The sequence below is a fragment of the Meleagris gallopavo genome, chromosome 1 (genome assembly GCF_000146605.3).
Source record: "Meleagris gallopavo isolate NT-WF06-2002-E0010 breed Aviagen turkey brand Nicholas breeding stock chromosome 1, Turkey_5.1, whole genome shotgun sequence".
In the NCBI taxonomy this organism is placed as follows: Eukaryota; Metazoa; Chordata; class Aves; order Galliformes; family Phasianidae; genus Meleagris; species Meleagris gallopavo.
The window spans coordinates 26,056,077-26,068,832 of NC_015011.2; the positions used below are offsets into that span (position 1 = coordinate 26,056,077).

The 12,756-nt window shown below is 37.0% G+C and overlaps 1 protein-coding gene across 1 annotated transcript in view; it reads left to right on the top strand.

Moving 5' to 3' along the window:
• The window catches only part of BMT2 (base methyltransferase of 25S rRNA 2 homolog), a 33,965-nt gene that overhangs the window by 9,727 nt on the left and 11,482 nt on the right, over positions 1 to 12,756 (top strand). The window contains exons 2-3 of the mRNA XM_010706831.3: positions 2,762 to 2,903; positions 12,485 to 12,658. Coding sequence (XP_010705133.1) covers positions 2,762 to 2,903; positions 12,485 to 12,658 — 316 coding nt within the window. The remainder of the gene's footprint in view (positions 1 to 2,761; positions 2,904 to 12,484; positions 12,659 to 12,756) is intronic.

The following is a 12,756-nucleotide window of genomic DNA, read 5'->3' on the forward strand; positions in this document are numbered from 1 at the left end:
TTTTTTTTAAATTTTTGCTCCATGTCTCTCTAACAGTCTGCATTGTTCCTTTTTTCTTTTCAGCTCAGTGCCAAAAAGCTGTTACTGCCATAGGCAATTTTGTTGTAACTCAGAGTTTCTGTCCTGGGGTGCAAATAGCTCCAGATCTGTTGCTGTGTATTGCATTTCAGATTCTGTATCTGTGGACTATTTAGCCCTTCATTCGGCCCACAGAAATGTGAACATTTTCAACTTTGCTCAGGAGATAAAAGGAATTGGTATCAGGAAGCACTGCTTCTGCTCTGTAAGAAAGGATGGGTTGGCTAAAAGTATTTCATCTTTGCACATTTCTTCCCCATCCATTTTATTTTTGAATTTTTAAGAAAAAGCGATACTGGGAAATGGAACTATTGTCTAGAAATAGACCAAATGAAGTGAAATGACTGAAAGGTGCTAAACTGAAATTTTTTTAATTGGTGACATTTTTCTCTCTGAATATTTACTTGTTTACTTCTTTCTATCTATTCTGCATGTTCTTCATCAAAATTCCAGCAAGTGCATGTCTGTCAAGTGTTTTGCAGCTGTCAGGCTCATGCAGTAAGATTCAGAATGTGTGGCAGAAGAACTATGAAACTATATCTAAATTGCATCACAGTTAAATAGCTATTGAGAGTACACTTTAAGCTTAGCTAGTGCTTTCTGTCTTGATGCTGTCTGCATAGGTTCAGCATTTCTGTTGTGAGGAGATGGAAGCAAAGCTTGTGCTTGTTTTGCCCTTTTTGCTGATAGGACTCCGTCTATACCATTTCTTGCTCTCTTTCAGTGGAATTTGATGTGTCCTTTGTGATTACTTCCACATAAGGTTTTCTGGACAGCTCTGGCAAAGTGAGCCCTAAGTTCCATCAGAAACACCGGCAGGGCTGCGCCTCCAATGTGCATTCCTCAGGCATGCCCTGTGCTGGTGGGCAGCTGGGGACCATGCTCATGTCTTCTGGTGTAAAGCTTGTCTCCCTGAACTTGGATCACTTGGGAAGTACTGAAGGATATTGCTCAAATAAAATACTGCACTTATTTGTCCAGTCTAACAGCTTTCTCATGTGTTTGTCTCACAGCAAGCAGAATACGTGATTTCTTGCTTAGCTTCCCTGTTGTATTAAAACTAAAATAGTATCACATCCACTCCCTGGCTTTCCATCCTGATTGCTGTCTCATGCAAGGCACTGTAAACACCTCATTGAAACATGACTCATTTTGATGATTGCAGATGATTATTTTTGAAGAGGAAATAGTTGTGACATCCCTAAACCAAACTCACAGAGGCGGTAACTTAGATCGCTGGCTAAAGTCTTCTAAGCCTTCTGTCTCTTGTACCCAGTCTTGCTGTAATTGGAGGACAGATGGGCTAAGCAGCCATTATTACTGTTTTGCACGCATGCAGAAAGAAAAAGTTGCCATGGAAAGAAATCTGTTACTGCTAATTAAAATGAAGCACATCAAAGGGATTCTCATGATTGAGTTAGAAATACCTTGCTGATATGAGAATGACAAGCTATACCATAAGCTACTTTTAGGCTTTAGCAGATGTTGTAGTCAGCTATGATTGATGCACTTTGTAAGTATTTCGTTGTCATATTAAGGGGCCACAAGACTGGTTCTGAAACCATGCTGTTAAGTATTTGTTGTCAGAGTCAAATCTCAGAGTGTACCTTAGCTTTTAATAACTTGCTGCTAGCTGTATCAGCGTGAGCATGCAAAATCAATACATAATTTTTATTCTGCAGATATATATATATATATATATATCTTAATCTATATATAATATATATATATACATATATATATATATATATATATATATACACATACTAGATGTGTGCACGCATTTGTGATTAAGAAATAAAAAAGGAATTAGTGAAGATCATACCTGTGAGCACTATCTTTTTTTCTTATGGCAGAAGAGTCTTTTAGTAAAGTATACCAAAGTTTTTCATGCAGTAGAAACTATAACAGGAGTTGTAACTTGCTCCACTAGCATTTACCTTGTTTTTGTTTGGCAGTACATTATGTAAAGCAAGCTAGAAGAAGTGGGTACTTCCCTGCAGAAGTGGGAAAATCATCATGTTTAATTACTTAAGTGTGTTAGAATTTAACCTACAAGACTTTTTTTTAGTGAGATGAGGAACATGAAAATAAAACTGTTAGTGGAAATTGGCAAATTTGTCTGATTTTTTTTTTTTGTCCACTGTAATTGGTTTGATTCTTCAGTACTGTTGCTTAAAAGTTAATTTATTGATACTGACTACGTAGGCAGATATCAGTGAAGTCTTGAATTCTTTTTCCAGTGTATCCAAAGAAATCTGTAGTCTTGATTAAACTTTCATTTGAGCATTTTTCTGTGTAATATTGTGCAGAGTACTTACTGCAAACATGAATGCAACTAGGAGACCTTCCAGTATTTCAATTCTAAAAATATTTGTCACTGTCCACAGAAACCTGGAAGCAGAATTTCCCAGTAATTTTAATTTCACGGAATGAGGTGAACAAAGTCAGTGTTCTGAGAATGTTGCTAGCTTCTTAAGTCCCTGATAGTCCCTTCTCCAAAGCCTTGGTGAAGTTTTGTGTTTGACTAGAGAAAGGGGGCCTCATTTTGTTAAATGCAGGTAAAGTAATCTTTTACAGCATTATGTAACTTCTTTAATTGGAAGATGGGGACTTTGCCATGAAGATAATGAGAGACGTTGTCTAATGTGCAGTATTTTTTTTTTATTGTTGTTTTGCTCAGTGGGAGACTTTGATAAAATCTGGCGTGAACACTGTGAGGATGAGGAAACTCTCTGTGAATATGCTGTGGCAATGAAGAACCTTGCAGATAATCACTGGGCAAAAACTTGTGAAGGGGAAGGCCGAATTGAATGGTGTTGCAGGTAAGTCCTCATGTCTTTGAAATATGTGGTTGTGTGTTTCTATTTGTAATTCTTTACAATACAGATTTTTTATTTGCTGATTTTTAACATTTGTTCTATAAAATGTTAATGATGTATTGGTTCCTAAAACAAATACCTTCTTTCTGTTCCAACTTATAAACTGTAAATCCATAATGAAGTAGTTTCTTCTAAAATTAGATCTTTTTTTTTAAAAGCAGCTTCAGCAAACAACTTCTTTTTCTTCATGTGCTAAAGCTGCAAGTAAATTTAAGAAGTAATGCTATATGCGTTCATCTGAATCTAAACTGAACTAATGAAATGAGTGTAGCTGAACAGAGTGTGGGTTTGACTTGTGCATGTAACTACATGGATTTTAAACTTCTTGCATGCCCTAATAGTAAAATCCTGGATTGAGTTCAACTAAACTATTTCAATCCTTGAGGAAACGGAGGTCTAAAATAGGATAAGTGTTAGTCACTTAGGATTCCTACATGTGGTTGGCATCTGAGGCATACTGTGAAACCTGTACAGCAGAATAAAACAAAAAAAAAATACTGTTGAAATCTTATCTGAAAAAGACTTTATGCACAATCCTGCCTCCAGGAATGTCTTTAGACAGAGGAAGATGATGATGTAAGTCTAAGAGTGAGGTCTTTGCGTATCTAGATGTTTAGAAAAACTTCAATATTTCCACCATGATATAAGAGTTATTTTAATCAATCCGACTTTGAGGAAGTGTTTCAACTACATGTAATAAAGTCTTTGTAGGTATCTGTTAGTCTGTCTTTAAAATGCTGCAGCAGTGGAGGTTTCCGGCTTCCCTGGAATCTTTAAAAATCAGTGTAGATTAAATCTGAATAGATTAAATATTAACAGATTACCATTCTCTTCTAGTCTTGGAATAGTCATCCTATATGTGACTGATACAAAGTAATGAGCAAAAGAAAGAGAAGAAAAGCAAGGATGACATTACTACATCTTATTTTATTGCAGAGATCTTTGGATCCCATAAAACAAGCAATCGGGGGGGGAGGGGGTGAAGGGAAGGGACATGGACTGTGAAACAGTTAATACAGAGTACATCAACCTGGTGACAACTCAAGGTATTCTGTGCTTGATGGAAGTGGAGCAAGTCAATAACAACCTTATTTTCTTTCTCTCTATAGCAGGCTCTTATTAAATATTTGAAACCCATTCCTTTTGTATCAATAGTTCATAGAACAATAGAATAATTAAAATTGAGAAGACCTTCAAGATCATCTAGTCCCAATGTCTCCCTACCGCCAAATATGCCCACTAATCCATGGCCCTAAATATTACATCTGCTCTTTCCTTAACCACCTCGGGGATGGTGACTCCAGTATCTCCCTGGGCAACCTGTTCCAGCACTTAACCACTCTTTCTGAGAAAAAAGCCTTTTCAGTATTCAACCTCAACCTCCCCTTGCACAACTTGAGGCCATTCACTCTAGTTCCTTCGCTCGTTATGCGGGAGGAGAGGCAACCCCTACCTCACCACAACCTCCTTTCAGGCAACTGTAGAGAGCAGTAAGGTCTCCCCTGAGTCTCTTCTTCAGACTTAACAGTCCCGGTTCCCTCAGCTACTCCCCATAAGAGTTGTGCTCCAGTCTCTTCACAAGCTTTGTTGCCTTTCTCTGGACACGCTGCAAAGCCTTGATGTCTTTCTTGTAGTGAAGGGCGCAAAATTGAGCGCAGCATTCAAGGTGTGGCCTTACTAGGGCTGAGTACAGAGGGGCGATCACCTCCCTGCTCCTGCTGGCTGCACTGTTTCTGATAAAAGCCAGGATACTGATGGCCTTCTGACTCCCTAGGGACCCTCCCTACCGGTGTCCTGAACAGTTCAGCATCTGCCCCGCAGAAGTCCAAGGTAGCAGTTTTGCTGACCCTTTTCCTGACTTCACCAAGGATTGAGAACTCTGCCGTTTTGTGGTTGCTCTGACCAAGACAGCTCCCAGTTGATTCTTTAGCTTAAGTAAACATGGTTAAGTATTTCTTACATTTCTTGGGCATGTTTTCTGTAACTTTGTCCCAGTTGCAGAGGAGGTGAATCAGTTTGAAAAAACTACACTTAAAACTGGATGAAGTATTACACTAGCCTTGTCGGAGGTGAATAAACTGAAGAGATAACTATTGAGATTGTAATAAACTCTTGTTACGCAGCTGATCTTGGTGGGTGGGCTTTCTGTTTATTGTTTTCATTTGTTTGTTTTGTATTGATATGCCTTTGATTTATGCTCACTTGTGATCCACAACTGCCAGGTTGTTGTTTTTTTTTTTTTAACAGGTTTTCTCAGTTGCTAGGTATTTGTACTATTTGTTACTTCTATGGAAACTTTGACCTTTGGACTACTTTTACTAAATTAATACTCCCTGAAATTATATCGAATTCTAATACTGGATTTTCCTACATCTTCTTTCTCTGTCCAGTGTGGCATTGTTTGCAGAGCAGTTAAGAGAAATAGTGACTACTCTCATGTTCTGGTTATTTGTGCAAATACTAATGGTACTGGACCCTGGACTGATTCCCAGGGAACACTGCTTGATATTTTTTTCAACTTGATTGTTAATTGATATGTGGTATTGTATTGGGAAAAAACAACTGTCTTTTTTTTTTAAAGCAATTTTAGCTAACTAGTATTCCCTTATAGTATGCCCTTAGCTTGTTTCATTCCCTGCAGGACAGGATAATGTTGCACGTTGACACCAGAGGAACAGTTGATGTCCTGTGTACTGAGGCTTATTGTCTCTCTTGTTTGTTTGTTGCGTGTTTTTTGGGGGGAGTTGGTTTTATGGTTCCTATAAGATTTACAGAGTAAACAAATAAATATCCAGTTTGGGCCTGGGAGCACGACCTCATGCTAGGAATAGAATCCACCTGATAGGAGACACTAAGATGTGCTTGGTGTAAAGCTTCAATTCAAGCACAGATCTTTTCTGCATGCAACATTCAGGGGCCAGGAGATTCCCATCAAGTTTAAAAAAAAAAGTTTTTTCTTTCTTTTGTGGAAACTGAGGCCTGAATGGTAAATACTAGAACATGGCAGATCAACTTTGTCTTCTGCATTTTTTTGTTCCTTGTCAACAGCCAGGAGGTGTGCCACGCAGATGGCGGGCCCCATTGTCCTTACTCCTCCTTGTGTCTAGTTGCTTAATTGCATGCAAGAGAACTTCACTTATGTGAAACTTCATTGAAAGCTTTTGTTGAGTGCTTTAACTGAGTGTCACCATGGCAGCAGGAAGGTAGCTGATCCGTTGAATGAAGTTTCATTTGAGAGTGGAATGCTGAAAATACTTGGGAACCACTTGTGTATCTGTGTTGAAGAAAGGATAGCTCAGGCTTTTGTTTTCCTTTTAAGGAAGATCTTTTAATACATGTGATACTAGCTAGGAAGAAAGATCTTTTTGATCTTTCATTGTTTTTCTTGTATTCTTGTATAACCAAGCACCCAGTAAAGTAAATCAGAGAATATAGAATACATACTTATTTTCATGGTCAAGATGATGTTTCCTGCAGGGTTCTCCTTGTGAAAAGGTGTATCTTGCTCTTTAGTTGAACATACGGGGAGAACACATCTTGTGATGCTAATTCTTAAAACAGATGAAAAAAACCTTCTCTTTTACTTCATTAATTTTTTATTTAGATGACACACGTGCAGATTCTAGAAAACAAAAGCTAACGCTGTAAGTGGCAGACTGTGCTGTTGACCATATGCCACATTGTACTGGAGTGGTTTGACTGTTTCAGGGCAATAGGATACAATTTTTAGCATGGGAAGAGAGAACTTAAAGCCTTGTCCCCTTCCAGATGCAGTTTAGTTAAACCTCATGTGGTGTTGTAGAAAGCATGGACCACACTCAGCTGTCTTTCCCTTTCTTTTGTCTGTATTTTCAGAAAATTGAATGCAGTGTAGCAAGTGATGTTTGGAAATGTACACTTGTTTCATGTAATTTCTATTTCAACACAGAGCTTAAACCAAAGTGGGATGGATAAGACTGTTTACCCTAGTTATCCTAACTTCTAATTTTTGCTGCCATAGGTAGCCTGGTGAACCTTTGTATGGACAGTGAATGCCAGCCTGTTCTAGTTAGAACAAAATAAGCTAAACCAGCTGATTTGCTTCTTTCTGTTGCTTTTGCATCAGTGTTAGAACTTGTGTTGACTTGGCGGTTCTTTTTTTTTTTTAAATAATGAAAAAACAGAATCAGCTTGAAATAGCCATTGTGACAAAACATTATTTAAACTTGCATTTTTTTAAAAAAGTTTTTTGAGAGTTTTCAGTACATTGAAGAAATATGGTCTTGGTCAGTTTACTGTTAGGGGAGTGTAGAACTGTTTGGAAAAAAATGCAGAGAATGGATATTAGAAGCTTATCTTAAATATTTGTTTTACTGAGAAAAAGCTCTGTAAGCCTGTCCCTGAATCTGTTACTAATCAATATTTTCATTAGCAATCTACTAGAATACAGTATGTTTATTAAATTTGCAAATGAGACCAAGCAAGGAAGAATTTACATAGGCTGGACTGAAATTAACAATGATATTAACTGTGCCAAATACTATCAGCTATACAGACACAGGCTAGGAAGTAATTGGTTATTTATCAATCCTTTAGAAAAGGGTGCCTACAAACAGGAGGGTAGTCAACTCTTTACAGGGGTAGATAATGGCAGGACAAGGGGAAATGGTTTTAAAGTTGAGGGAGGGAAGATTTAGGTTGGATATCAGGGGGAAGTTCTTCACAAAGAGAGTGGTGAGGTGCTGAAACAGGCTGCCCAGAGGTTGTGGATGCCCCATCCCTGGAGGTGTTCAAGGCCAGGTTGGATGGGGCCCTGGGCACCTGGTCTAGTATTAAATGGGGAAGTTGGTAGCCCTGCGTGTGGTGGGGGCATTGGAACCTGATGATCTTTGAGGTCCCTTCCAACCCAGGTCATTCTATGGTTCTGCAGCAAACCACAAGCTGAATATGAAACAATCACAGGATACTTTTTTCAAAGACGACAAATATCGTGGAGTATGTTAATGAGGTTATTCACAAAATATCTGAAATACTCTGTTTAGCTTTTCTCTTAATTAAAATATCATTTTGTTCCCTGCATTTGAAAAACAATAACAAAAAACAACTCTAAAAAAGGTAAAGAAAAGTTCAGGGGTCTTACATTTATTTTCCATAAAAGCCATGTTTTTTCCTAGAATCTGGAGCTGTCTGGTCGAATGGAGTAAAATCTAGGAGATCCTTTTACAGGATCTTTGAGGATAATTGTTCATGGTCTGTTTGGGATTGGAGGACAGAATAAATGAATGCTTAAAGTCCCTACAGTGCTATTTTGGTGCTTTCTTGATGAATGCAGTTAGTTGAGAAACTCACCTTCAATGGAATTAGAAAGGAGGTGGATTAAGGAGAAGGAGGGAAACTATGTAGTAGAAAAAGGATCTAATGTTCATTGTGCTTGTTTGTATGGCAACCTTTATTTTTCCTTCTAAATAATACTTTGTTCTGACAAAACTGTGTCTGTTCATTGAATGTTAGAACTAATTAGAGCTTTGATTAGATGACGACTGCTGACTGTTTTCAAGTTCTTGGAATCATCTGGTAATGAAGGGTTTTGACTCTAAACTGGTTTGTGATGGGAGAATAGGTACAATGCAAGAGAAACATCTGATCCCAGACCTAGTTGTGTTTCCCAAAAGGATAAGTCTCAAATCTCTAGAATTAAAACAAAGCATGAAAAATAAATGTGAATTAATCGTATGCAAGCTTCTTGCAGTGAACTTTAAAAGCTTATAATACTTTGTACTGTAATATTTGCTGAATGTATAATTTCCTTAGCCTAAATCTGGACACTCTTGATAATAACAGAATGTTTTCTAGTCCTCCCTCATGATTAATGCCTCCAGGGGAAGTTGAAAACTTTAATTTCCTTGATTTACTTCAGAATAGAGTGGGGAGATTAAACCTGTAGAGGAGTTTATGCTTCTTTTTTTTCTTTTTTTTTTTTCAGGTCAGCAGTTGCTTTAGTTGACTTTAGGAAACTAGAATTTCCTTCAGCTCTGAAGGGAAATGTGGTGTTTCACTATACCCTCACTCAATTTCATCTTCAATATTAGATTCTGGTTAATAAATTCAGTGAGGAATGTAAATCAGGCTTGCTCTTTCTCCCTCCTTCTGCTTTTTAAAGAGAAGGACTGTGTCAGTTCTTGACCTGCAGAACTGTCTACTTGAAACTCTTGATCATTCATAAAAGCTATCGGAGATTGCTTTTTTGTCAAGATGAAAGGTGACCAGCATTAATTTACTTGCTGGTTATTACTTGACAAGAAGAACTAACTGCTGATTCTTTGAAGTTGTTAATATTTAATGTGATGTTTCTTTGGCAATTGAGAATTTGAAACACCTCCCCCCCTATTATTTTGTATGTGGTATTGAAACACTCATGGTTTTGGTTAGTGTATTCTACAGGGAAGCTTCTCTTTCTTAACTTAAGTCTACTATCAAACCATTTATCTTCTGAGTATGTGTTCATACTGGCTTTTACTGAGGGGTTTTTTAAGTGTCCAAACTAAATGGCAGGAGATTTTGGGTGGCAGGAGACTATTCATCTCCAAAAAACTGTCATTCAAGATATGGAAAGAAAAGTTCAACTGAGGAAATACCTAGAATTCTTTTCGTAAGACATGAGCTGCAAACTTCACCTGTCTCTGCCAGCAAACTTGAACAGTTTATAACTTAAATGTTTATTCTTGTTGTCTGTAAACTGGTAGCAAGTGTAAGCTCAGGTAGCATTTGAATTGCACAATTCTTCATGAACAAGTCTGTTAATTGCAGAGCTAATATATCACCAGAGTGGAAGCTTAAATGTCAGAGACGTTTGCCACAAATTGCATTGTGGCAGCTCTCAAAATTATAAAATAAACTAATTAATTTTATTTCTCTTTGTAGATAATAAGGGGATGCTCTGTTCATTACTTGAGACCATTGTTAAAAATGGTCTTGTATAGCTGCATACTCAAAACTCAAATCAGCGTGATCGCTGATGGGATTTTAATAAACATAAGCACATGGCTACATCAGCAATTTACCATGGGGGTAAACTGTTGAGTGTGTTGCCTCTTACTGGGTACTGAGCAGTAAATGCCCATCTGATCACTGCTACCCCATCACACTTGTGAGGTCTGATTTAAATGGATAGTGCGTAATCTTGAGATGAAATCCTTCAGTGGTTTCTTACCTGTTTGGGTTGTTTGGTTGCTTGTTTGGATGGTTGGATTTGGTATTTTTTTGTTTCTTTATTACATAAGTACGCATTCTGAACTTGAGGAGTTTTACCCAGTCTTCAGTAAATCTTCTTGTGATTCTGGCCTCTCGTCTGCCAGTGAAAATCCAGGAGAAGATGCTTCTCATCACAGTTGTCTTTAATAGTGTCTTAATTGACTTAATTGACATGAGAGGGAGGAGTAAAATAATTGGGGAAAAATACTGAACTACAGCAGTATCAACAGTGAGGCAGAAATGGCTTCTTTGCAGTGACAGAAGGAGTTAGGCTGCATTTTAAAAGTAGCTGGTTCTCATACACAAGTGCTTACCTGTGTGTGTTAAGCTGGGCAATGTAACAGCTTCTAGCAAGTGGAAAAAGAATCAGTAGTTGAGGAGCAAAAAGAATACATTTCCTCCCAAAGTACTGGGCTTCTTGATTTGTTCTGACTTACCTGTCAATAGCTGTATGATATTATTTAACCAGGATGTTTCAAAAGGGATAGCAAGAAAGAAGACCTCTAAGTAAAACTAAAGACACTGAGCAAGATGCTAAGGAAGTAGTGTGGTAGCTGTAACAGTGTGAGGAAGATGGGTTTGTGTTTTCTTTCACTAAGTGAGGCTCAACTAAATTATGAAAGACATCTCTAAACTCATTGTATGCTTATGAACAAATAATTTTATATAGCATAAAATATGACTTTATTAGCATAACAGTAATGCAAGTGTTTTTCTGGGGTCTTATTTTATTTCTATTTTTTTGTTGTTTTCAACTTTTTTTGTTTAGTTAAATTACAGACTTTAACTTCGTTAATTTTAGAGTCATTGTCTTTTTGTATGTGGAATTTCTAACAGACTTGGTATGGTTTCACTGTTTGTGTATTTGGGAATATTGTAGCCTGGGCTGCTGTTACTGCTTCTGTGTGATCTTGCTTAATACTGCTGAGACATGGATCTTATTTCTTTTTCCACCTAGCTTCTCTTTCGTCTGAAAATAGCTTTGGTTACTGAAGAATTGTAACTATAAACTTGTTGATTATGAATGTATTTTTTACTGTTTATTTCTCATAGGGCTGTGTTTTCTACCCTAAGGTTACTGTCTGCATCTTAAACTTTACTTAGTGTGAAAATACAAAAGGCCTTCTCAGGCAAGTAAAAGTTGCTTGTGCTTTGATTTTGTTACACACAGGTCGGTTTTGATATTGAGGCCACACAGGTATGTCAGTACAGGAGTTTGTCCAACAGATCTTAATTTACCTCACAGCAAAAATGACGTACGAATAATGTGCCTTTGTAATTATACAGATTCAAAGTGGTCGTTTCCTGACTGCTTGGAGTAAAGTGGTTTCTGTCTGTACCTGTTTGATATATGTTTCTCCTTATGAAATTTAACAATAATGACACTTTCTTCTGTTTTTCCTTCACATCATGTGTGATGGAGAGGCTAGGTGTATTTGGTGCCTATTATATCCTCTATACTTAGATCAGGCCTGTGTATTTCAAGACCTCATCTCTATTTGTGATTTTAAGGCAGTATTTATATCAACATATCCCTTCCAAATCTGGAATGTGAAAGAAAACAATATAGGATGCTATTAAACTAAGTTTGAATTTGTGTCCTGGAATGTTACCTTCAAACCTCTGCAGCTTTTTTTTTTTTTTTAAAACAAAAATTGAATGTGTTTCAAGAAAGTATCATAAAAATGTTTTGTGAAAACATAATTTGAACAAATACTGTTTTTGTTGAACTTCTCATGCAGATGCTTGGCTGGCGCAACTAATTAAAATACTTTTTTTACAGGGTGAGTCAGGCTTTTAATTTCACAGCAGCAAATTTTTTCCAATTCTAGTTCTGTCCAAAACATTCAGTTATTCTCTGGAACATAATGCTTGCGTCTCATATGTAATGCTGACTACTGGTTGAACTATGCAAGTGCAATTCAACTTTTTTTTTTTTTTTTACACTCATTCTTTTAAACTGCTTAACCTTTCTGATAAATGTGACTATTTTATTCTGATTCCTATTAGTGAAATACTTAAGTAAAATAAAAAATGAAAGCTAAAATAAGTCTTCTGTAATAATACAGCTACTGAAGATACGTTCTTAAAAAGGAAAAGAAGCAGACTCAAAATTAGAAACAAGTATAATTAACTTAACCCATAAGCTTGAGTTATTTCTTTTCTCCCCGCATTTCCTAAATACCCTGCACAACATGCATATTTCAAAAGCCCCTGTATTTGTAATTAATAACTATCAGTGCAAGTATGCAAAAATGTCATTCCATTTCTCTGGGGAATCTTTGTCTTTTCAGTGTATGCCGGGAATATTTTCAGAATGGAGGGAAAAGAAAAGCACTTGAGAAAGATGAAAAGAGAGCACTTCTTGCTTCTAAGACCACTCCAGCCTTAAATGTTTCCCAGCCTCCCAAGATTGAAGACCCCTTACCAAACTTTGGCTTGACAAATCATGAAGCAATAACAGAAGAGTAAGTTATACTTGTTTTCCAGACTTTTCTTTTTTCTTGTTGGGACTTACTTGGAAAATTTTTCATTATAATGTTGTATTGGTCTGATGCCTTCTTTT